General features: G+C 44.5%; 1 protein-coding gene and 1 long non-coding RNA gene across 2 annotated transcripts in view; one reads left to right on the top strand and one right to left on the bottom strand.

The window, feature by feature from the left end:
• Nucleotides 1-26,986, top strand: part of CACNA1I (calcium voltage-gated channel subunit alpha1 I) — a 589,793-nt gene that overhangs the window by 180,724 nt on the left and 382,083 nt on the right. Inside the window, exon 4 of the mRNA XM_040407395.1 lies at nt 25,238-25,397. Within this exon, the coding sequence (XP_040263329.1) occupies nt 25,238-25,397 (160 nt within the window). The remainder of the gene's footprint in view (nt 1-25,237; nt 25,398-26,986) is intronic.
• Nucleotides 25,388-26,986, bottom strand: part of LOC120978939 — a 67,339-nt gene continuing 65,740 nt past the window's right edge. Inside the window, exon 3 of the long non-coding RNA XR_005774212.1 lies at nt 25,388-25,567. This is a non-coding gene — a long non-coding RNA (uncharacterized LOC120978939). The remainder of the gene's footprint in view (nt 25,568-26,986) is intronic.

Raw genomic sequence — 26,986 nt, forward strand, 5'->3', positions numbered from 1 at the left:
TTTTATTACAGTTGTTGCAATTACAGGTCCGCCCACAGGGGTTTGAAATACAGCCAATCAATATGTTACAACACATACAATGTAAGTACACGCCCCTAGGGGACCAGAAGGAAGACTTGTGACATAGGACAGATATGCAGCACTGTAGGATACACAGAGACAATACATCCCCACAATGCATCATGGTTTCCTCCTCTCTGCCCTGGAGACACCCGAGGCGTAATCCAATTATCTCTCAAGACAAAGAGAAGTCACCAATACACATGTGCAGACAAAAGGACAGACATCACCCTTTAAACACACAATGGGACAATGGCACAATAGAAACACACCCAGCATATTCCTCCCAAGCTGACAAGTTACACTTATTATAACTTGTTACAACTTTGTGAGTTTACATTGGCCATACATATAACTTACATCAATTTAAACAGTATAACTTGGGGACAAACCTATCCAAAATTTACTTGAATAGGTTCAGGGGTTTAAAAGTTAGTATATGGCCCATAATCCTGAGGCAAGAAGCCAGCAGCCAGGCCTCTCCAAAACTCAGTGGCGAGGGTGGTTTCGCCACACACCCCCCCCCCCCCCCAGGGAAGACTAACCAGATACCTGACCTCACGCCGGTCGGTACCTGAGTTAGTCTGGCAGCCCACCCACAACCCAATACTGGACCTGTTGCATTTGGTAGCCTGTCTCTGTCCAGTGAGTCCACCAAGGTTATGTTGGAAGCTGGTACTCTCGGTCTCTGTGTTGCTCCCTGGCTTAGAGTCTGGTTCTTGGAGGGGGAGACCGACTGTCTCTACCCCCTGTGCTGTAAGTGCAGAGACCACGGTCCCATCTGCACGGTTGTGGGGCTTACTGTCTCCCCCTGGTGCGTTAAGCTGCCGCTGGGGAGAGGGGGTAACGAGCTCCTCTCCCATACATACTTCCAGCCGCTGGGGAGGGCGAACGACCGTCTTCGCTCCCAATACAGGGTCCTGCTGCTGGGGAAAGGAGACTGGGCTCTCTATTCCCTGCTGGACACTCTGCTGCTGGGGGACAGGACCGACTGTCTCTGCCCCCTGTAACTCCGCCTGCCGCTGGGGAATGGAGACTGGGATCCCAATTCCCGGCACATCATTTGGCCACTGTGGAATGGAGACTGGGCTCCCAATTCCCAAAAAATCATGCTGCTGCTGGGGGACAGGAACAACTACCTCTGCCCCCTGTAACTCAGCCTGCCGCTGGGGAGGGAGGACGCTGCTCTCCTCTCCCTGCACTTCACACTGCCTTCCCGGCATATCACTCTGCTGCTGGGGGGCAGGAACAACTACCTCTGCCCCCTGTAACTCAGCCTGCCGCTGGGGAGGGAGGACGCTGCTCTCCTCTCCCTGCACTTCACACTGCCTTCCCGGCATATCACTCTGCTGCTGGGGGGCAGGAACAACTACCTCTGCCCCCTGTAACTCAGCCTGCCGCTGGGGAGGGAGGACGCTGCTCTCCTCTCCCTGCACTTCACACTGCCGCTGGGGAAAGGAGACTGGGCTCCCAATTCCCTGCAGGACCAGTGGAGAGACCTCGGTCCCATCTCTACCGGCCACCTGGGGTCCTTCCCAGTAACACTCTACAATATCTGCCCAGCTGAATGGGTCTGGATCTGGGTCTGTCACCTTACCGTCCTGCTGAGCCTTCTCAATGGAGTGGAAGAGATCTCGGTAGTCCTGCTCCAGTTCCCACTCCAGGGTTGCTAGGTGAGCCAGGTCTTGCTCTACCTCATGGGGGTCATCCCACTCATGCCTAGCCTCCCTCTCATAGAAAATGTCCTGAAGTCTGGACTGTGCAGGGCTCCCGAAGTCAGGCTCTGCAAAGGACTCCCATAACAAGCCAGGACCATCAAACGCCTCTCCCTCTGGCTTGTCATGTTCGGCTGTCCAGGGTATATACTGTGCCATATACCACCAAAGCGCCTGGTAGGCATCCTCCAGCCATAGCTCCTGCCATACCCGGTGCTCTAGATCCTTCACCCATTCCTCCAGGGGCTGCTCTCCCAGGAAGGGCATCCGCAGGGCCACTTGCTTCTGCAACCGCTGCTCTTCACTGGGGAGACTCTCACCCCGCTGGTATTGTACACTATCCAGGGCCTGGTACCAGATGCCTTTCCTTAATGCATCCCGGCCATCCAGGTCCTCCTCCTCGTATAACACTGCTGGTTCCATCCTGTTGCTTTTAGGGTCGCTGTACTGGGACATGCGTTGCCTTTAAATTGTAGAATCCACAGAAATGGTGTCTCCTGTAGCTGTCCTTCTGGCTGTAGGAACGATCCCGCTGCTTGCCACCAATTGTAGCGGAGAGGCAGGGTGAAGTGCAGTATCTCCGCTGGTAGACAGGAACAATCAGAATGAAATGCAGGTAGCGTGTATATATCCCATCCCTCCAAGAACTAGACGACACATAGCTTGGAGGTGAACTGTTATATTGGGGTAATTTATGAAACTGGTGTAAAGTAGAACTGGCTTAGTTGCCCATAGCAGCCAATCAGATTCCACCTTTCATTTTTGACACCTCATTTGGAAAATTAAATGTGGAATCTGATTGGTTGCTATGGGCAACTAAGCCAATTCTACTTTACACCAGTTTCATAAATGACCCCAACTGTGTATTACTACTATCTACCATCCTTTTTCCCACCCTGTCACTTTAACATTACTAATGCTGTCTTGCTTTTAAGGGTACTTTCACACTAGCGTTTTTGTTTTCCGGTATTGAGTTCCGTCACAGGGGCTCAATACCGGAAAAAAAACTCTGCAGTTTTATCCTAATGCATTCTGAATGGAGAGCATTCCATTCAGGATGCATCAGTTCAGTCCCTCTTACATGTTTTTGGCTGGAGAAAATACCGCAGCATCCGGCCAAAAATCCTGAACACTTTCCGAAATGCCGGATCCGGCATTAATTTCCATTGAAATGCATTAATGCCGGATCCGGCCCCAATTGTTCCGGCAAAATAGATCCGGTTTTGCGGTCTGCGCATGCACAGACCTTTAAAAATTAGAAAAAAATAAATATCGGATCTGTTTTTCCGGATGACAACTGGAAAGACGGATCCGGTATTGCAATGCATTTGTGAGACTGATCCGCATCCTGATCTATCTCACAAATGCATCCGTTTGCGTCCGGATTGCCTGATCTGCCTGCCGGAATCCTCTGCCGCAAGGGTGAAAGTACCCTAAAGATAAAGATCTGATGACTCATTAGACTCAAATTGGACCCTAAATGAACTTTGGGAAATTTGGTAATCTCTAATTATCACATTATTGGTTTAACTGAAAGCAAAGCAACTGTGTTATTTTTCAGATCTGTAACTGAACCGTTTCGTATAGATGAAAAAAATAAAATGAAAAAAATAAAAAATTCATACACATATGTCAAGGCTGTAATTGGCATAAAATAAAAAAACCTATGTATTATTTAGAGAGCACAGGAAAGCTTATTAAAAGATTTTATCCACAATTAAAGAGTATATTTAAAAAGTGAGTGGGTAGAGCTGTGGCAGCAAACCGCCTATTATATCATTAATTTCTTGTTATACATACAGCTTTACTGAACATATGCTGTGAACCAAAATCTACTTCTAACAGATAATTTAGCGCTGTATGCATGGAATGTACACAAAATGTAATAGATGTGTGCGAATACATGCTTCTTGCTCTGTAGATATAAAGCATAGGTTCATCTTTTCCAGACAGTGAGCCAGTGATGTACAACTGAAACATTATTAAAGGGAATCTGTCACTAGCATATTAGCAAAAAAAATTTTTTAGGAATCCATGTGTAATAAAGTACAAACCGGATTCCAAAAAAGTTGGGACACTATACAAATCGTGAATAAAAACTGAATGCAATGATGTGGAGGTGCCAACTTCTAATATTTTATTCAGAATAGAACATAAATCACGGAACAAAAGTTTAAACTGAGAAAATGTACCATTTTAAGGGAAAAATATGTTGAATCAGAATTTCATGGTGTCAACAAATCCCCAAAAAGTTGGGACAAGGCCATTTTCACCACTGTGTGGCATCTCCCCTTCTTCTTACAACACTCAACAGACGTCTGGGGACCGAGGAGACCAGTTTCTCAAGTTTAGAAATAGGAATGCTCTCCCATTCTTGTCTAATACAGGCCTCTAACTGTTCAATCGTCTTGGGCCTTCTTTGTTGCACCTTCCTCTTTATGATGCGCCAAATGTTCTCTATAGGTGAAAGATCTGGACTGCAGACTGGCCATTTCAGTACCCGGATCCTTCTCCTACGCAGCCATGATGTTGTGATTGATGCAGAATGTGGTCTGGCATTATCTTGTTGAAAAATGCAGGGTCTTCCCTGAAAGCGATGACGTCTGGATGGGAGCATATGTTGTTCTAGAACCTGAATATATTTTTCTGCATTGATGGTGCCTTTCCAGACATGCAAGCTGCCCATGCCACACGCACTCAAGCAACCCCATACCATCAGAGATGCAGGCTTCTGAACTGAGCGTTGATAACAACTTGGGTTGTCCCTGTCCTCTTTGGTCCGGATGACATGGCGTCCCAGATTTCCAAAAAGAACTTCGAATCGTGACTCGTCTGACCACAGAACAGTCTTCCATTTTGCCACACTCCATTTTAAATGATCCCTGGCCCAGTGAAAACACCTGAGCTTGTGGATCTTGCTTAGAAATGGCTTCTTCTTTGCACTGTAGAGTTTCAGCTGGCAACGGCGGATGGCACGGTGGATTGTGTTCACTGACAATGGTTTCTGGAAGTATTCCTGAGCCCATTCTGTGATTTCCTTTACAGTAGCATTCCTGTTTGTGGTGCAGTGTCGTTTAAGGGCCCGGAGATCACGGGCATCCAGTATGGTTTTAAGGCCTTGACCCTTATGCACAGAGATTGTTCCAGATTCTCTGAATCTTCGGATGATGTTATGCACAGTTGATGATGATAGATGCAAAGTCTTTGCAATTTTTCGCTGGGTAACACCTTTCTGATATTGCTCCACTATCTTTCTGCGCAACATTGTGGGAATTGGTGATCCTCTACCCATCTTCGCTTCTGAGAGACACTGCCACTCTGAGAAGCTCTTTTTTACCCAATCATGTTGCCAATTGACCTAATTAGTGTTAATTGGTCTTCCAGCTCTTCGTTATGCTCAAATTTACTTTTTCCAGCCTCTTATTGCTACTTGTCCCAACTTTTTTGGGATTTGTTGACACCGTGAAAATTGGAATCAACTTATTTTTCCTTTAAAATGATACATTTACTCGGATTAAACGTTTGATCGGTCATCTACGTTCTATTACAAATAAAATATTGACATTTGCCATCTCCACATCATTGCATTCAGTTTTTATTCACAATTTGTTTAGTGTCCCAACTTTTTGGGAATCCGGTTTGTACCTTATTTCCATATGTCTTGTTCTTTTTATTCTGTGTCTTGTCATTTCTTCAAAAAAATGCTTTTTATGATATTATGATATTCAAATGAAGCTGTAAGGAGCCCAGAGGGGCGTTATTCCTTGTCCACGGTGCCCAGGAACGCCCCTGAAGTGCCGTGCCCGCCTAAATTTGAAAACGAATAACTCCTCCAAGATCGCCTAAATCGCCTCCCAGAGGCGAGGCTAAGTGCTCCCCCCCAAGCGCCGCGCTCTGCGGCAAACACCCCAGATCCTCCTCTCGCCTGCATCCGAAATCCCGTGCAGGCGCAGTGCCGGCGATTTAGCTGGCTGAGGAAACAGCGAACACTGGGATCGGCGCATGCCCAGTTGCCCAGTGACGCTGTTGCCCTCAGTCGTCTTATCATCACGCAGGCAATCGCCGGCACTGTGCCTGCGCGGGATTTCGGATGCGGGCGAGAGGAGGATCGGGGTGTTTGCCGCAGAGCGCGGTGCTGGGGGGAGGGGGGTGAGCACTTAGCCGCGCCTCTGGGAGGCGATTTAGCTGAACTTGGAGGAGTTCTTAGTTTTCAAATTTCGGCGGGCACGGCACTTCAGAGGGGCGTTCCTGGGCACCGTGGAGAAAGAATAATGCCCCTCTGGGCTCCTTAAAGCTTAATTTGCATATCATAAGAAGCTTTTTTTGAAGAAATGACAAGACTCACAATAAAAAGAACAAGACATATGGAAATAAGGTACTTTATTACACATGGATTCATGAAAAAAAAAATTGTGCTAATATGCTAGTGGCTGTAGCCACTTTTGCACGAGATTAAGCAAGTTATAATACTGGGATCTCATGGACTCAGCCGGCTTAAACCCCCACTGATGCACTCGCTGGGCCCGGACTAACACATCCACCCCCAGTCTTGCCAGAATCTCAACCTTGACTTTCTGGTAGTCGGCCGCTTGATCGTCCGGCAAGTCGAAATACACCAGCTGGGAACGGATTTCAGGAACAGAGCGACGACCTCAGCCCACTGATATCGGGGTAGATTCTCCCTTCTGGTCACTTTCTCATACATCGCCAGGTAAGTTTCGACGTCATCTGATGGTGTCATCTTGGAGATCGCCACACGGATCGCTTTCCGGACATCATGGACACTCTGGGACGCTCCTGCCATCTTTAAAGCCATCACGTGTTGTAACAGCAGCTAGTTTCTTTCTTGCTGGTGTTGATTAGCCTGCATGAGAGCTTTTATTACAGCCTCCATTTTGTCATGGCCTGGTTTAATCCAGGACATCCACCCGTACCCGGAAAAAAATATTTTGGCGTTTACGCCAGCCTCACTGCGCGTGCCCGCTCCAAGCCACCAATTGTGAGGATTCGCTCTGGTAGGCAGGGTAAGCGGACGCAGAACAGAGGCAAAATAAACAGTTTGTAAAACAAAATTTCAGTGTTTATTCACACAAGAGAAAAAAACAAAGCAACATTGACAGTCTTAGTGTTCGTTCACACAAAGGAAAGACCAAAGCACAAAAACAGTCACCTTGTTAGCAGGTTAGCAGGTTAGGGGGCCTGTTTCCCCGCATGCGGCTCTCAGCCCTCTAGCACGGCACCATGCCTCAGATCCCAAGACAGAGACCTTGATTCTGAGCCCAGCTGCCTATTTAAAGGATAGCTAGGTGCTGCCAAAACCCGGATCGGCACTTAAACTCCGGTCCGGTATTTGATCTCACCTGGCTGGAAATCAGCCCAGCCGCCCATGTTGGGAGGAAAATACCTGCCTTCCCAAACAAAACCCCTTGCTATGTCACAGTGGGCTATTTAAACAGGCAGCTGCTGGCCACAGCTGCCTGTGTTTGGATTTCCTGCCTCACTAGCTAGTTTTGTGTTTGTTACTCTGGATTGCTAACCTTTTACCTGTTTCTATGACCTAGCCACTGTTTTCTGATTTTGCCTCTGATTTGATCTCCTGGTATTTGATTCAGCTTGTTATTTGACCCTGCTTGATATTGGACACTGTTTGGTGGTATACTCTGCTAGTTTGTGACCTCATGTTTTGCCTGCTGACATACAAACTCCATGCAGATGTTGTTCTTGGTTGGATTCAAACCTAGGACCCCAGCGCTGCAATGCACCAGTGCTAACCACTGATCTCTCTATCAAGGTGTATGACTAAGGGAGGGTTGACATCATGTTTTTGCTATCTAGTCTGGTAAAAATGCATATACGTTAACTTATATGTTTTGTTTTACAATGGAACTCTATGGTGAGTGGATGCCACTGTATGGCAGCCGTCTGAGGCACCCATTAACATATAAATTTTTTGTATATGTTAAACAGAAAGCAAAAATGTGATGTGAACCCACCATAAAGGCTACATGATTATATTTTCTGAAAAACACTTTATTACTTAGGCAGTTGGTGAAACACTTTAATCTTGTTAATGCATGTGCTGCTGCTTGGAAGTATTTAAGTGAACTGGAGGAGGCCCTTAGTTCATGATGGTGCCTTGGCAATTGCCACTCTTGTTCTCCATATATCCCAAGCTGCCTTTGTTATGTACCTGCATGGTTCTATTGTACTTGTTTCCCATGCTTAGCTTTGCTGTAGGAATGGTTAATTGGGGTCTGAGCTCTATTGCTGGAGCTGTTCCCACAATAGTGGGATTTTTACCACACCCTCTAACGGCCGCCAGTGGTCACAGAAATTTGCTTCCTAATGAAGGTATAATTACATAAAAATTTGTGTGGCCATTGACCACTGCATATGGAGGAGGTTGCAGTGGTTGCATTGTGCCCATCCTGTGGAAACCCATCATAAGTTTCAGTTCCATCTTCCACATTCTGTCTGAATATAGAGCAATTCCCATGCAGGTTTTGCTATCTAGTATATGTGAGTTTCTAAGTGTATTGCTCTTGTTGCTGACCTTGGCTTACTGACCATCCTCTAGTGTTATCCGTTGTACTCTTTCTTGGTATCTGTTATTCTACATGGTTAGACTTTGACTTGACTCTATTCTAGACTACACTCTTTCACTTCTGTATTTGCTCTAGAATGTTTGCTGACCACATGTTGATGACCATTGGCTTGTTTCTGACTAGGGTTCTATTATTGCTACACTACTTATGCCAGTCCAAGGCAATTCCAGGAGCTGTGACCTGGGGATTCCCTTCAGGAAAGACCAGATGCCTGCAACAGTGACAGGAGGGCCTTTCTTCCCCCAGGAAACACCCTGATGTTGAGCCAGTGACGAGGCCAGTTGTAGAAAGTAGAGAAGTCTCTATAAATAAAGTGCAGAATGGGAGTTGTAGTACAGTCAATGGTATCAACCACAGTTCCAAACAATTCACAATACAAATCTTCAGTAGTAATGTATGGAAATAAGCATTGAGAGGGTTTGTAGTACTCCTTTCCTCTATTTATCTCTCTACAGAATCTAAAGCTGGCAATAAAGTTCTTGCAAACATGTCTCTAATTTCCAGCTGAGTTCTACAGGATTAAGATGTGGCTGGCCAGGACTGTGTCAATGTGTGAGAGGGTGTATAAGCAATGCCCCTCTCACTGCAGTAAAGTCTTTACTAGATTTAAACATAAAATATCTTAGTGACTGATTCCAGCGCTTGGCCATGCAGATTCTGGAACTTTTAGTTTTCTTTCTCTCTGGAGTACTGTAGAAAACAGATGGCTTCCTTGATGCAAATATCTCAGACAGGGATTTTCTGGGATTTAGGACTAGTCTTCTGAGGAGTGACCACACATATTTCCTCTCTCTTCCTCAGCTAACACTAGGCTGACTCTAAAGTGGGGGAGATGTAGATCCAACTCCTAGCCTCCTACAAGTGCAGAGTCAGGATTGTTAACCTTGGCTGATCCATACAAAGCTATGCAGGTGCAATACAACACAACACAACATTACATAACAAGAAACAACTTTGTAAGCACCCTATTCTGAGGAACTACACTATTTGCATAACATCCTTTGTCTTATTTGTATCTATGGTACTAGGGTAATACACATTACAGCTAGGATCTAATACAATTAATAGATTGAATATAATGTATCAGAAGCTCAGGCACAGTAAAATTACTATACTGGAAACAATAGTTGAAATTTTACATGATTTAATTCTGACCTTGATTAGACAGAATTCCTTCTTCTGTATGAGACTGTTACTTCTTGGAATGACTAGCCCTCTTTCTGTCAGACTCACACTGAATGATAGAGACTTCACAGACTTAAAGTAAGTTGATAAAAAGTCTTTATGTGATAATACTGATGATTTGGGCAATGAGATGGTGATTTGCCAGAGCTTCTTGATTCTTATTCATGAATGCCAATTAATCTTCTTCTGCTCTCTGTATTCAAAGTTGGTACTGTACAATAAGTGTAGGCGGCTGATGCTACTGAATGCTGATTTAGTGCTAGTTGTGCTACCTTTTAACAAATTGTAATGGATATAATACCAATGTTTACTGCATTTATATGCCCCAGATCTATTATTAAAGGGACACTATTTTCAGAAAGAGGCATTTTTAAAAATGTAATATTTTTTATTTTATTTTTTTTATTTTTCATTTAATCAGTACTCACCATTAAACATGAAATTCAGAATATTTTCCTTGCGTAGCAGTCAGACAAATAGAAAGGCAACCGATTTTTAGTTTACTGCTGCTGCAAGGGAAATATGTTATCTATTAGTATAATAGTAGACTGTAGAATTAAAATAACAGCGTGACTGTAAGATCCTCACTTGATCCTCACCAAAAGGGTCCTCGTGGGGCTGCAGGACAGGTTACACGTGTCTCCATTGATACACCAGCTCCGACCCCTTTGCGAACCGACGCGGGGATGCGTTCGCCTGTGCGCCAGAGGGGAAGACCGCCTGGCTTTTGGGGACAGCTTGGCCGGGCTAGTAGCAGTATGCTGTGGGCGAGCTTGTCGCCAGTGCCTATTGCGGATTCCATTCCGGTGTCCATGTCAACGCGCTCGCGCACTCTCGCAGAGCCTGTCGTGCATCCGCATTTACGTTCGAAAAGGGGTTCGCAAGGTTACAGTGGGACCCAGGACCCGGGACTTTCCGTGACGCATCTGTTTATCTAGCAAGTTGCACAGAGACTTATGCACTGATCGGGACTACTCCTGGCTTTCCTTCGTTTTTTGTTTGCCTGATGTTTGCCCAGTGAAGTTTACCTGGACTTTGTTTATTTTGTTAATAAACCCCTTTGAGTTCATTCTCACTGGTCTGTTTCATTGGTGCCTGTAACGGTCACGTCCACACACACACAGGGGGAAGGGTAGTGACCACTGCGCTCCACCCTCACCCCTGGCCCTGCCTACTTGCCTCACGAGTCCTGATGACAGGGGACAACTGGACGGCAATCCCTAACTTAGGATATGTGCAGGGAAGACAGACAAGACAAAATACGGAACATGAACAGACCGGGTCAGAACCAAGAGAGCTACGCAGTACAACGGATTAAGCAAAGAATGGTCAGGAGAAGCCGGGGTCAAATACCAGGAGAGTAGCGAAGTACAAGAGGAGTCCTAAGAGAGTAGTCAGGTGGGAGCTGAGGTCACAATACCAGGATGTATGCGCAGTACAGGAGGAGCAGGCAGAGGATCGTCAGGGAACAGGATCAGGTAAATATTCAGTAGTCCAACAAATAGCCAGGAGCCTAGAAATTAACAGGCAACCTGTAGCCAGCAGGCTGCCTGTATTTATAGTGGGGAGTGAGGGTCATGTGACGTGGCCAGCATCACATGACCGACAGACCAACCAATCGAGCACCGAGTGATCAGCTCGGCGCTCAAGGCAGACTAGGAGCAGGGAGCCACCCAGCTAGTAAAGCCGCCCTGGGAATGAGGTCAAACACAGAACCTCATTCCAAAAGCTAAGCAACAGTTCTGCGGGCAATGGGGGACCGAGTGCACCTTCGGAACCCCGTGACAGTACCCCCCCTTTTACGAGGGGCCACCGGACCCAAGACTTCAGGCGATGGCTTTTCAGGGTGTTCTAAATGAAATTTACAAACCAGTCTAGGAGCATGAACCTCCCTGGCAGGTACCCAAGATCTCTCTTCAGGTCCATACCCCTTCCAGTGAATCAGATACTGCAAGGAGTTACGCACCTTCCTGACATCCACTATTTTAGACACGACATACTCGACAGCATCATTAACAAGAACCGGCGGAGGCGAGGCTTTCGATGGTACTACCGGTTCAAAATATTTTTTAAGTAGAGATTTATGGAACACATTATGAATGTGGAATGACTCGGGCAGCTCCAACCTAAATGATACCGGGTTTATCACCTCCGTGATCTTATATGGACCAATAAAACGAGGAGCAAATTTTCTAGAAGCTACCTTGAGAGATAGATTCTTGGAGGGCAACCATACTTTATCCCCAACCTGAAAGTTCAACCCCCTTGAACGTCTCCTATCGGCCTTGAGTTTTTGAGAACTTTGAGCCTTTTCTAGGTTCGATTGAACCCGGGCCCAAACTGTGCACAGTTCGGAGGAGAGTTTATCAGCTTCAGGGTTAGAGGAGGAGACGGATGACCCAGAATGAAAACGGGGATGAAAACCATGGTTACAAAAGAAAGGGGAGACCCCAGCAGAAGAATTGACACGGTTATTCAGAGCAAATTCAGCCAACGGAAGGAATTTGACCCATAATTGCTGGTCATCAGCAACATACAACCTCAGGAATTGTTCCACAGACTGATTAAGGCGTTCAGTCTGCCCATTACTCTCAGGATGGTAGGCGAAAGAAAAAGACAACGAAATTTTACATCTTTGACAGAAGGCCCTCCAGAATTTGGACACAAACTGCACACCCCTGTCCAAAACAATATTTTCCGGGATGCCATGTAAACGAACAACCTCTCTCACAAAAATAGACGCCAGGGTTTTAGCATTCAGAAGTTTAGACAGGGGAATGAAATGAACCATCTTGCTAAACCTATCGACCACTACCCAAACCACAGTCTTACCCTCCGCCAGCGGTAGGTCAGTTATAAAGTCCATCGAGATATGGGACCAGGGTCTACTGGGAATGGGTAGGGGTCGTAGGTTACCAGCAGGGCGAGTCCTAGGTGTCTTAGACCTGGCACAAACCTCACAGGCTGACACGTAGGACTTGACATCCCTGGTCAGAGTGGGCCACCAATAAGATCTAGAAACCAGATCCTTAGTGCCCTCAATACCCGGATGTCCACAAAAGGCAGAATCGTGACACTCACCCAACAGCTGGAGACGAAATTGTACGGGAACAAACAACTTATCTGTTGGGGTGGATGCCGGTGCCAGATGTTGTTCAGCCTTAATGCGAGCCGAGATATCCTGGGTTAGAGCCGCTAAGAAGATGTTTGCTGGTAGGATGCATTCAGGCGGCGTCTCAGTGGGTTGAAAAGCATGGAAGCTCCGAGATAATGCGTCTGCCTTCACATTTTTACTTCCCGGCCTGAACGTAATGGAGAAATCAAAACGGGTAAAAAACAGAGCCCATCGGGCTTGTCGGGGATTCAACCTCTTAGCGGACTCGAGAAACATTAGGTTTTTATGGTCAGTGACAACAGTTACTCGATGCCTTGCCCCCTCCAAAAAATGTCTCCACTCCTCAAATGCCCATTTAATGGCCAACAGCTCCCTATTCCCTATGTCGTAGTTTCTCTCCGTGGGAGAGAATTTCCTAGAGAAGAAGGCACACGGTCTCAGGTTAGTGAGGCTAGCAGGACCTTGTGAAAGGACTGCTCCTGCGCCGTCCTCGGACGCATCCACCTCCACAATAAAGGGTCTCTCCTGATCAGGCTGGATCAGAATGGGAGCGCTACTAAATGCCTTTTTTAATGTTTCAAATGAAGAAATGGCCTTGGTAGACCAATTCTCCAAATCCGCCCCTTTCTTAGTAAGGTCGGTCAATGGATTAGCAATTACAGAAAAATTCATGATAAATTTACGGTAGTAATTAGCGAAACCCAAAAACCGTTGTAAAGCCTTTAAGGATGAAGGCCTTACCCATTCCTTAATTGCTAAAACCTTACCAGGATCCATCTTAAAGGCGTGAGCAGTCAAAACATGCCCTAGAAACAGTATCTCCTGTACACCAAAGACACATTTCTCTTGCTTAGCGGATAGCTGGTTCTCCCTCAACACCTCTAATACTTGTTTGACATGGGACACATGAGATTCGAAATCAGGAGAGAATATCAAAATATCGTCAAGATAGACAATAATAAATTTACCTAAGAACTCCCTAAGAATATCGTTCATTAAGTTTTGGAACACAGCTGGGGCATTGCTGAGTCCAAAAGGCATCACCTGATATTCAAAGTGTCCTATCGGAGTATTGAACGCTGTCTTCCATTCGTCTCCCTCCTTGATTCGGATTAGATTGTATGCCCCTTTCAGGTCAATCTTGGAAAACCAGGTTGCCCCCAAAACCTGGTTGAATAAATCCGGAATCAATGGGAGAGAGTATCTATTTTGGACAGTGATTTTATTTAATCTCCGGTAATCAATACAAGTCCTAAGACCACCATCCTTCTTTTTAACAAAGAAAAACCCTGCTCCCATAGGAGAGACTGAAGGTCTAATATGCCCTTTAGCAAGGCTCTCCTTAATATAATCCTCCATAGCCTTGCGTTCGGGCCCTGAAAGATTATAAATTCGACCTTTAGGAAATTCGGCACCCTCAATTAGCTCTATGGCGCAATCATAAGGTCTATGGGGGGGTAGAACCTCTGGAGTAAGGGACGAGAACACATCAGAACATTCCTTAATAACAGAGGGTAATGTATTAGACCTTACTGAAACCCCAGCCTGGACCACGGACAAGCATGAGTCACACTTAGGTCCCCATTTCACCAACTCTCCTTTGGACCAATCAATTGTGGGGTTATGTAAACGGAGCCAAGGCAACCCTAGTACCACCTCAACCGGTAGGTTCTCCAGGACTAGAAGAGAACATCTCTCAGAGTGGCACACACCCACGGACAGAGAAATTTCAGAGGTACATGACCTCACCGTACCACCAATCAGGGGAGTAGCATCAATAGCCATGACATGGATAGGTGTAGGTAAAGCAAACATTGGAATACCCAATTTACAAGCAAACTCAAAGTCAATAAAGCTGGCCGCTGAACCGGAGTCAATAAAGGCCTTACCCGGCCACTTATTAACCCCCAGAGAAATTGTTATGGGTACCAAAAGCTTACCTTTAGAAAAATCAGGGTGTACCTGGTCTATAGGTTGTCTTGCTTTAGAAGACTTGTCAGAGAGGTCCCTCTTAGGACACTTGTTGATCCAATGGCCAGGATCTCCACAGTAGAAGCACTCTCCGCGTCTGCGACGAAGATTACCCCGGGTCATGCCAACCTGCATGGGTTCCTCGGTGGAGAATTCAGTGTTGTCCCTGGAAAAGGCCTCTGGCTGGACCACCATCTGAGAACTGAACTGTCATTCTTGTCGTCTCTCTCTAACTCGTCTGTCAAGTCGGACAACTAGGGTCATCATCTCCTCTAAGGTCTCAGGAATTTGGTAATTGACCAATAGATCTTTTAAATTATCAGATAGACCAGACCTAAACTGACTCTTCAGGGCTGGTTCATTCCATCCTGAGGGGACACACCACCGTCTGAATTGGGTGCAATACTCCTCCGCAGGGAGATGGCCCTGAACCAGTGCCCTAAGAGCTGTCTCGGCTACCAGGGCCCTGTCTGGTTCGTCATAGAGGGTACCCAGGGCCTGAAAAAAAACCTCCACAGAAGTTAGACAACTGGCCCCAGGAGGTAACGAAAATGCCCAGTCCTGGGGATCACCCTGTAGTAGAGAAATGATAATCCCCACGCGTTGGCTCTCAGGACCGGAGGACACGGGGCGCAAACGGAAGTAGAGTTTGCAATTCTCCTTAAAGGAGAGAAACCTCTTCCGGTCTCCAGAAAAGGGTTCTGGGAGCTTGATCTGGGGTTCAAAATATGGACTGGAGGACAGAGGAGTGGAAGAACCTTGCCCTAACTCACAAGAACGGAGTTTCTCTCCCAGCTCCTGCAACCTCTGTGTCAAGTTAGAGACATGTTCAGTCAGGGTAGTAAGAGGATTCATGATACAGTGGTTATTGGGCCTGTTAATCTGTAACGGTCACGTCCACACACACACAGGGGGAAGGGTAGTGACCACTGCGCTCCACCCTCACCCCTGGCCCTGCCTACTTGCCTCACGAGTCCTGATGACAGGGGACAACTGGACGGCAATCCCTAACTTAGGATATGTGCAGGGAAGACAGACAAGACAAAATACGGAACATGAACAGACCGGGTCAGAACCAAGAGAGCTACGCAGTACAACGGATTAAGCAAAGAATGGTCAGGAGAAGCCGGGGTCAAATACCAGGAGAGTAGCGAAGTACAAGAGGAGTCCTAAGAGAGTAGTCAGGTGGGAGCTGAGGTCACAATACCAGGATGTATGCGCAGTACAGGAGGAGCAGGCAGAGGATCGTCAGGGAACAGGATCAGGTAAATATTCAGTAGTCCAACAAATAGCCAGGAGCCTAGAAATTAACAGGCAACCTGTAGCCAGCAGGCTGCCTGTATTTATAGTGGGGAGTGAGGGTCATGTGACGTGGCCAGCATCACATGACCGACAGACCAACCAATCGAGCACCGAGTGATCAGCTCGGCGCTCAAGGCAGACTAGGAGCAGGGAGCCACCCAGCTAGTAAAGCCGCCCTGGGAATGAGGTCAAACACAGAACCTCATTCCAAAAGCTAAGCAACAGTTCTGCGGGCAATGGGGGACCGAGTGCACCTTCGGAACCCCGTGACAGTGCCTTTCATTACAGTGACAACTCGGTTGTCTACAGAAGAGCATATAAGTGTAATGGGTGATGATTAATTGAGTCAATGATCCCCTTTCCTCTCTGGTTGCTATGAATGGTGAGGTTGTTTGCCACGCTAAAAATTCAAACAAGGGAGGAAGGTAAGAGCCATGAAAGGAAGTAGAATCCATGGAGTGACTTCAAAAATTTATATCCAGAAAACATCACAAAAAAAGCAATTACATAGAATGTTTACGTATAGGCTGTTAATATGTGAGAAAAGAATGATGGTAGTACCCCTTAAAGGCTATGTACACCTTTGGGGGCACATTTTCTTAATTATTGCATTGTACTTATATTGAGCTAAAAATCTTTTTTTCAATTGGTCTTTATTAAAAACATGGAATCCTTTATTATGCACATTACTAAGATGCTGTAGTAGCAGCCTGTGTATTTTCTGTCTTCCATCATTTGCAGGGGCGTAGCTAACATAGCGGCAGACCATGCAACTGGTATGGGGCCTAGAGCAAGAGGGGGCCTAGTCTTAGTTGGGATCATCTCCTCTTCTACTGGAGGTGAAAACTTGGTCAGGACTCTACCCTCTAAAGGAACAACTTTTAGCAAATGAGGCAGTGATAAAATGGCCCAAGGGTCCTTGAGAAGGGTTTAGGCAGAAACCCTTCTGTCCTGTTGGGGGGGCCTGCTTTGATCCTTGTTATGGGGCCCTTACTTCTCTATGTACACCACTGGTCATTTGGGTTGCTGACGGACTCCTTATCTCTGCTCTCTGACATAATAAACAGTCATTATAGCTCAGTTCTTATCTTACTGATAAGAATGTGTCTTAAATAAGTGTTTATAACCTCTTGGTAGTTTAGAGATAAGGTTTATTAGATCAGCGGTCCCCAACCGCTGGGCTGCGGCCCAGGACCAGGCCCTGGAAGATTGTTTGCTGGGCCGCAGAGGAGAGCGGAGCGGATACGCCAGGCGCATGCTTGCGACGCACACATCAGAGTGGCCAGAGTCAGTGGAGAAGGAGGGAGGGACGGAGGGAATCCCTCCCTCCCATGACATGGCCGCTGTAGAGCCCAATAAAATGAGCGGGCTTTGATGCTGCCCGCACCACTGCCACCAATGAATGTGTGGCTAATATTAAAGTAGGAGGAGGGACGGGGGAAGGTTTACCGCTGCGCCGTCTCAGCTAGTGTGCTCGGAGAATGGCAGCAGCGGCAGCCTCTTCCTCCTGAGTCTTGTGTTCTCCACTCCCCAGTCATTAGTGCTCTGAAAAGCAGCCGGCGCAGGTACCTGGCCCACACCCCGTCCTACACAATGCAAGGTTATTAGCCTGCCTCAAAATAAAGGTAGGCAAAAAACATGGATCAGGCAGCCAGCAAGATTTGGGGTTAATGTGACTCATTAACCGCAATATTGCCAGTAGCCATAATTTTAGAAGATGGGGTCACCTATTATTAATCTGAGGTACATGGTGATATTACATTAGTACCCCCATGTACCTCACATTAAAAGTAAGTGGCCCCAAGCACCTCATCAGATAATGGGCAACATTGTGCTAACTATTGATGTGAGGTACACATGATGAGGTCACTTACTATTAATGTGAGGCACATGCAGGTCCAAATTGATAAAACAATGTGCCTCATATTAACAGCAAGTTACTCCAGCATGTACCTGATGCCATTAACCCCATTGTTATATAGTGTTATATATTTGAATTTGCACCTTGCGTTTTGTTATGCGCGTGAATCAGTCAGCGCCGACCAGCACCCCCTAAACCCCGCCCCAGAACCCGCCACCCCACCCCACCCGGTCCCTGGGAAAATTGTCTTGCATGAAACTGGTCCTTGCTGCAAAAAAGGTGGCGGACCACTGTATTAGATGACTGGCACAAAGTGAAAGTGAAAGTACCAGAAAACCAATTAACCCTTTGTGACAGAATGGCTCCATATATTTAATAAAGACCAATTGAAAATATGATTATGATTTTTAACCAAAAATGAGTAAAATGCAATCATAAACAAAAATTGCCTCCAAAGGTGTACATAGCCTTTAACGTGTACTTTTACGGCTCTAGTCTGCCAATGGTGAATTGAAAATGCCATGGTGGCTACAAACCTCATTAATAATCCTGTCAACTATGTTGGTATTAAAGGTAACACGAGCAGTTAAACATAGCATGGAAAGTTTAAATCAATAATGGTGATGTAAATTAAGATTGTAGATCTTCTGATGGCTCAAAAGGGCTCTCAGAATCCTAATCAGTTCTTAGTTCCACCTCCTCTCCCTTTCTCAGTTAATTACCGGTTTCTAAAACCCTAATTGGTAAATTAGAAAGTCCCCAACATTAAACAGACAAGAGCTTTTCATATGATAGTAACACTAAACATTATCCTTCTGTTGGATCGTAAAAGAACAGAGTTTGAGCTTCAAAGCAGAATCAGAAATTATTGAGCCCATTTTTGCACAGAGAAAGTTGCCAGATTAATGACATTTGGAAATGCAGCCATCTGTTTACCGACAAATCCTGATATGAATGGAGTGTATTCTTGTTGGAATTGGAATACTACAGGGGCCGTGGACTACATGTGATCACTTTCTTCTCTGGAAATTTCATAAATAATTAAAGTAATGATTGGGTTATCCTATGATTTATTGCCTAGTCACCGGATTGGTGATAAATGTGCAGTAGGAACGATGGAGGTCTGACTACTGTGACCCCCAGGAATCCTGAGAAAAGGGCTGTAGTGCACATGTTGGTTCGCCGCTTCATTCACTTACTAAGCATTGTCTACTTCAGTCCCATAGTGAATGGAGTGGTGGACCGACTTTTTCAGTGTTTTGCGGTCCGTTTTTTACAGATCCGTTGTTTCAGTTGTGTTTTCGTTTCTGTTCCATTTTTCCATTCCGTTTTTCCGTATGGCATATACAGTATATAGTAATTACATAGAAGAAATTAGGCTGGGCATAACATTTTCCGCAAATAGATTGTTCCGCAAAAACGGAACGGATACGTTTCCGTATGTGTTCCGTTTTTTTGGTGGACCCATTGACTTGAATGGAGCCACGGAACGTGATTTGCGGGCAATAATAGGACATGTTCTATCTTTCAACGGAAAAACAGAATATATACGGAAATGGAATGCATAAGGAGTACATTCCGTTATTTTTTTTGCGGAATCATTGAAATGAATGGTTCCGTATACGGAACGCAAAAAACGACTCTTAAACGGAAAAAAAACGTTCATGTGAAAGAGGCCTAAGGCTAAAACCTGTACAACATGTTTTTTTTTTTACATTTGCACTGTTTGCAGGGATTGATCTCCTGTAAGATCTTGATCTTGATTTTCATTTATAGCAAATTCAATTGATGAATCTAATCTAAGATGAACGGTATAGCATTAACTTCTATAACCGTCACCTTACATTTTATGCTGTAATAGTTATATATATATATATTTTATTATTATTTTATAAAAACCTAATCAGAGCACATGTCAATCCAGTCATTCCAGGCACTAATAAATCGGAACGAACAGTAACAGTGAAACTTCCCTTAAAAGCACATTTTATGTTGTAAAGCCCACACTATTGCTCAGAGTTGGCAATAAATCATAGCCACTTAAAATTTGGTAGCAGAAAACTACAAACATTTATATCCATTATTAGGCCACTTTCCCACAATGAGTTTGGTCAGTGTTTGATCAGTGATTTCCAACAGTTAAGCCTCATGCACACGTCCGTGAAACACGGACAGTGTGATACCGGCCTGGATTTCTTCTGAGTGCAGGAGAGCACAGCGTCATTGGTTGCTATGACGTCGTGCGCTTCCTGCTGCTGCCGCCGCAGTACAGTATTACACTGGCATGATCTATACCAGTGTATCACTGTACTGCGGCAGCAGCAGGAAGCGCACGGCGTCATAGCAACCAATGACAGCGTGCGCTCCTGCACTCAGAAGAAATCCAGGCCGGTATCACACGGTCCGTGTTTCACGGATGTGTGCATGAGGCTTTATTGTAGGCCAAAACAAAGTGAGGGTCAAAAATATAGACAGGTGGAAATCTTTCCATTATACCTTATGCCTGTGTAGCCTCACATGATGTGAATCACTGATCAAACACTGTGTGAAGTGGTCTTATCATTTTCTGTGTTTGATTTTCCATTTTCTTTGTACAATATATTTTTTATAGTTATTTTGGATGGACAAATGTCTTTTTTCGGCCAACAATGTAACAATGTTACTTTGTAATATTAAACACCGCAATCTGCATAAACCCCAATTTAAAAAAATAAGTGAAACTCTGCTTAAAGTATACCTGTAATTTCAGTGGACTTTTCTGAATAAGCTGTTGTTCGTGTACATGAAGAAGAACAATATATCTGACCATTATATTAATTGTATTTTTCACCAGTTTCCCCTCTGTAGGCACAAGCTCTCATTTTCAGTTTTCCCTAAGCTAGTGGATAGAGACTAGCTGTCACAATGTCTGCCATGCACTGCACACAGAAAGTAGTAGAGGTTCTCCTCCTCTGTCACTATCTCATAGTGACAGAGGAGAACTCATCTCAAATACAGGGAAAGAACCGTATCATTGAAGACATTATTGAGAAGTATTGAGCAGTGTAGATGTGAATCCACTAGCTGTGAGACAGGAAAACACTATTATCTGCAGCAGCATGTATGTGTGTGTGTCTCTCTCTCTCTCTGCTTCTCTCTTACTCTGCTCCTCCAAACCCCTCCATACACTTCTATGGGCAGCAAGTAATTTATTCTTCAATGAGCTGAAAATTTTGTCTTGTCTCTCAAAACATATTTAGCACTGAATGCATGGCGAGTCAGGCCAGTTTCACACTAGTGTGTGAGATCCAGCAGGCTGTTCCCTGCCAGATATCTGTGCATTATGGCATTGCGGGAAATTTGTAAGTCTCTAAAGTAGGGACCGGTGAAGATCCACCCGCATTCAGGCAAATATGCAGAGAATCTGCCAGAATTAAACTGCTGCCAGATTTCAAGTGCTAGTGTGAAACTAGCCTAAACAGTTTAGGAGGTGTTTAGGGACCTAAGTAAGTGGAAAAAGAAGCATTGTTTTCTGATATGATTTATAACAATATGACTTTTATTCATCTCTACAATTGATTTATGTAAAGTTCGCTGTAAGTACAGAAGTCATTTAGAGGGCAATTTCATTTTTGACACCACAAGGACATGCTCAACTATCATGATTGGTGGGGGTCAAACCTCTGGAACCCCAATGATAACAAGATCAAAAGGAGAGTGATCCCTTCTGCTTATTATCTGCACAATGGTCCTGTTGGCCAATCTACTTGCAATCAACACAACTTTAAGCGAATGGGGCTGTGTTGTGCTGTGTTGTGGTTCCTTGCACAGTGGGTGCTCGACAGCATCCCTGTGCAGGGGGAGACATTGAAGAAGCAGAAGCACTGCATGGTTTCTGTGTCGTTCAGAGGATCGTGGGGTCCCAAGTCATATTCCCCAGGAATATCTAGAGATATGTTATGGCTTACTGTTCTGAGGAAAATCCTTTTAAACAAAAACATAATTTTAAAAATATTGTTGGTCTATTTTTTAATTTTCCATGTGACTATCCTAGCGATATGCCCCCAATGTCTGAGGTGAGGCAACCACTTTAAAAGGGTTTCGGAAACTGGCTAACTTGTTACATGTGCGCTTGGCAGCTGAAGGCATCTGTGTTGGTCCCATGTCCATATGTGCCCGCACTGCAGAGAAAAATTATGTTTTAATATATGCAAATGAGTCTCTAGAAGCAAAGGGGGTGTTGCTCTTACACTTAGAGGTTCAGCTCTGTCCGCAACTGCTGTGCCCTCTCCACTTTGGCCAGGCATGATGATGCTTTTACTGCCTGGTTCTGTCAATCAAAGTGTAGAGGGTGCGGCAGTTGCAGAGAGCAGAAGCAGAATAAACAGTGCCTCTAGGTGTAATGGCAACACCCCCGTTGCTCCTAGGGGTTCATTTGCATATATTAAAACATAATTTTCCTCCGCAATGCAGACACATGAACATGGGACCAACACAGATGTCTTCAGCTGTCAAGCACACATGTAACAGGTCAGCCAGTTTCATAGGTACAAATCTGCTGACAAATGCCCTTTTAAAGTGGTTGTCTCACCTCAGACATTGGGGGCATATCTCTAGGATGTGCCCCAAATGTCTGATAGGTGCGTTTCCCACCTCTGGGGCCCGCAAAATTAAGGTGGGTGCGTTCAGCTATTTTCAGCAGTCTCATTGAAATAAATAGAAAGTACACCGCTCGAGCATGGCCACCATTCCATTCACTTCTATGGGGCTGATGAAAATACCCAAGTCAGTGCTATTTTTGGCCCTCCCAAAGGAATGAATGGAGGGCTGCTGTGCATGCGGGTGCTATTCCCATTCATTTCAATGAGACTGCTGAAAATAACTGAGGGCACCCACCTTTATTTTGCAGGCTACATTCAAAAGATAGGTGCTGGTACCAGAGGTGGGACCTGCACCTATCAGACATTGGGGGCATATCATAGCGATATGCCCCCAATGTCCGAGGTGAGACAACCACTTTAAGAAAAACATCCAGTTTTTACACTAACCAAAGAGCTCTCATCAACTGTTGCTATTCTACTTTTGCTGTGTGCACCAAGGCAAGGATAGGAGTTTTATGATTATCCTGAAAGGGCAGTATCAAAGTGAACCCCTACAGCATACTATAACGTAGGAGGCAGGTAACACATTTTTACTTTTTCTTATATTCAGGTGCTTGCTGTAAAAGCAATTCTCTCTTCAGCTGTTTTTACCGCAGCTGAAACAAGATGGCGGCCCTTATAATGTTTTAATTAAAAATAAAATTAAAATCAATTGGAAGCAGATTAGAAAAGAAGAGTTTGTTTTAGTACACAATTTTAATTACTTTACTAGTTACTTATAATTTTTCATTTTCCTATGAAATATTCGTAATGAATATACTGCATCTTCAAATTCTTGAACAGGAGCAGATTGTTAAGGGGAAATCTTCATTTTAGCAAATAAACGTTATTCTTTGTATAATGAAAATTTAAAGAAAACTATATTTTGGTCAGTGCTTGATGATTTTAAATATTGGTGCTTGCTGTCATTCAGTAGTTCATAGTGTACTTCTAGTGGATAAAACTCTGCACTGGTCATGTGATGGACACACAAGTGCACAGACCATGGCTTGACACATGTACTGTAACTGTACTCATCCCTGCACCCATGTGTCCATCACATGAACAGAAAAGATTTTATCCCTGGGAGAAAACAATAAGGCCTCTTTCATACGGGTGTTGCGTGTGAGGGCCGGAGAAGATGAGGGCGCGTTGAGGGCAAATGCACGATTTTTCCGCGCGAGTGCAAAACGTTTTAATGCGTTTTGCGCGCGCGTGAGAAAAATCTTATTGTTTTGGGATTTGGGATCGGTGTTGTGTAGATTTTATTATTTTCCCTTATAACATGGTTATAAGGGAAAATAATAGCATTCTAAATACAGAATGCTTAGTAAAATGTCCATTGAGGGGTTAAAAATAATAAACAAATTTAACTCACCCCATCCACTTGATCGCGTAGCGGATCTCCTCTTCTTTCTACTTTCTTCATGACCTGGCTAAAGGACCTTTGATGACATCACTGCACTCACCACATGGTCAATCACCATGGTGATGGACCATGTGATGCACCATGTGATGAGCGCAGTGACGTCACCACATGTCCTTTTCATCAAAAAAGAAAGAAGACATGCCAGGCTGAGTGTTCAAGTGAATTAAGGTGAGTTTGTTTATTGTTTTTTTATTTTTTGACCCCTCCATCACTATTTTACTAAGCATTCTGTATTAAGAATGCTATTATTTTCCCTTATAATAAAGATCGAGTCCCCATCCCGATCGTCTCCTAGCAAACATGCGTGAAAATTACACCGCATCCGCACTTGCTTGCGGATGCTTGCGATTTTCACGCAGCCCCATTTACTTCTATGGGGCCTGCGTTGCGTGAAAAACGCAGAATATAGAGCTTGCTGCCATTTTCACACAACGCACCAGTGATGCGAGAAAATCACCGTTCATGTGCACAGCCTCATTGAAGTGAATGGGTTCAGATTCAGTGCGGGTGCAATGCGTTCACCTCAATGCGCACGCGAGAAAGGGGCCTAAGAGTTGCTATTTAATAAAAGAAAGCTAAAATCTTGCACAGAAAAGAGTAACTTTTTATTACACATAACAGAATAATAACATTTACATAATCTTTGGAAAACTATTTTTATGGAAGAGATAGCTTTTTGTCATGTCCTCATCAACAATTTCCAGCAGTCCCTTCACCAGACTGACCAGAGGTCAGATTGATGCATGTACAGCATTGATAAATGGCATTAAAGTCAGATTGCAGCATGTAGGGTGTGTTATCAAATTTACCATCTGTGTCTTGTGATTTAGGCTGGGGCCACATGGCGATCTTGTTGCGACACCCGTTGGGTGACCAATGGCCCTTGTGTGGCAATCAAACTGATCACATCCCAGATACACACAAAAATCTAGCACTGTTGGAGTGTTTGCAATCCTGGGTCATTGTCGTTTGCGAGTTCTGCTACTATCACATTCAGTTCAATGGCTGCACCGCTACTCAGCCATCATTGGTCGCGCAACAGGTGACACGGCCAAAATCACCTTTAGCCCCAACCTTAGTCATTGCTTTTCATGTGCTCTGTTGATATGTTGTCTGCATGGATTGGAACATTTGATCACTGAAATTAATTCATCAATTTCTGCATTTATTTCTGCCGAAACATTCCATTATCAGGGGTCATTCTTTTATCCCTTCCTCATGCACTTAACCCTTCCCTATCCATGACCATCTATCAGTCTCCTTCATGTCATTCTTATCCCACGCTGTCCTTGTTTTGATCTTTGTCATACTCGTTTACATATTCCCTCACAATTTTTCTTCCATCTCTGCCATTTTTCTTTTTACTACTTTGCAGGTATGCGGATCCTGGTAAACTTGCTGCTGGATACATTGCCTATGCTGGGGAATGTCCTTCTTTTGTGTTTTTTTGTCTTCTTCATCTTTGGAATCATTGGGGTGCAGCTTTGGGCAGGACTGCTTCGTAATCGATGCTTCTTAGAAGAGAACTTTACTATGTAAGTCTTTAAGTAGATTATATGTTTTTAATGTCTATTTTTTACTTGGACGTGTGCTGTTTATTTCTGATTCAATGCTATTCTTTAGCATCTTCAAATAATTTGTAAGATCTTTCCTTGTAAATACAATTTAGGTCTCTGTGTCTTTTCATTGAAAAGATGCCTTGAAGCTGAAAAGAATAAAGAAAGACAGCAATATTTATAGGGGTTGTGGAAAGAACTAGTGATGAGCAAAATGTTCAAAAATTTGATTCGGCTGATTCACAGAAATTACAGAATTACTTAGTCACGAAGCGCCTTTCTTTGTAGGCAGTGGGTGCAAAGATAGGAGCAGTGATTGTGCTGATCACGGCATCTGACAGCAATAATACAGTGTAAAATGAAATAAAAATTTTATAAAATCATACTTACCTTCATCCATTTGATTAAAGATCTGGCCCAAAATCTCACACAGCCCATGATGACATCATCACATAGGCTGGCGTGGTGACGTCATATGTCACTGCGCACAGGTTTTCGTGCAAGATCTTCAATCAAGATGGTGGCGGCCGTGTCTTCATGCTCAAATGTTTTTTTTTTACAGCCATTCAGGGAAAATCAATTCGCTACCATGAAGCATGAAGGAATTTTCCCTGAAATTTTGGATCGAATTCCACTTTATGGAGTTCAATTCGCTCAACATTAGAGAGAATCTCAGTTAGGCTGGGTTCACACGGGCGAGATTTCCGCGCGGGTGCAATGCGTGATGTGAACGTATTGCGCCCGCACGGAATCCGGACCCATTCATTTAAATGGGGCTGTGTACATGAGCGATGTTTTTCACGCATCACTTTTCCGTTGCGTGCGGATGCGGTGCAATTTTCACGCATGGTTGCTAAGATGACAGTCTATTCACTGTATTATTTTCCCTTATAATATTGTTATAAGGGAAAATAATAGCATTCAGAATGCTAAGTAGAAGGTCAATTGAGGGTTAAAAAAATAAAATAAATTAACTCACCTCATCCAATTGATCGCGTAGCTGCCGATCTCCTGTTCAGGACCTGTCAAAGGACCTGTGGTGACATCACTGTGCTCATCACATGATCTATCACATGATCCATCACCATGGTGATGGACCATGTGATGAGCTCAGTGATGTCACCACAGGTCCTTTGACAGGTCCTGAAGAAAGAACAGGGGAACAGCAGATACGGGATCAATTGGAGGTGAGTTAATTTTTATTTAATTTTTTAACCCTCAATTGACCTTCTACTAAGCATTCTGTATTAAAGAATGCTATTATTTTCCCTTATAACCATGTTATAAGGGGAAATAATTACATCTACACAACCTTGAACCCAAACCTGAACTTCAGTGAAGAAGTTCGGGTCTAGGTACCACATTCAGTTTTTTATCACGAGCGTGATAAAACGCATTGCAACTGTGAGATAAAAACTGAACAACGGAACGCAATCGCAATAAAAACTGAATTGCGTACCTACTCGCGCGGGTTTGCCGCAATGCACCCGGGACACATCCTGAGCCAAAACGTGACGCCCGTGTGAACCCAGCCTAAGGGGGAAAGATCAATAGAGATTACACCACTG

The sequence above is a fragment of the Bufo bufo genome, chromosome 9 (assembly GCF_905171765.1).
Source record: "Bufo bufo chromosome 9, aBufBuf1.1, whole genome shotgun sequence".
Classification (NCBI taxonomy): Eukaryota; Metazoa; Chordata; class Amphibia; order Anura; family Bufonidae; genus Bufo; species Bufo bufo.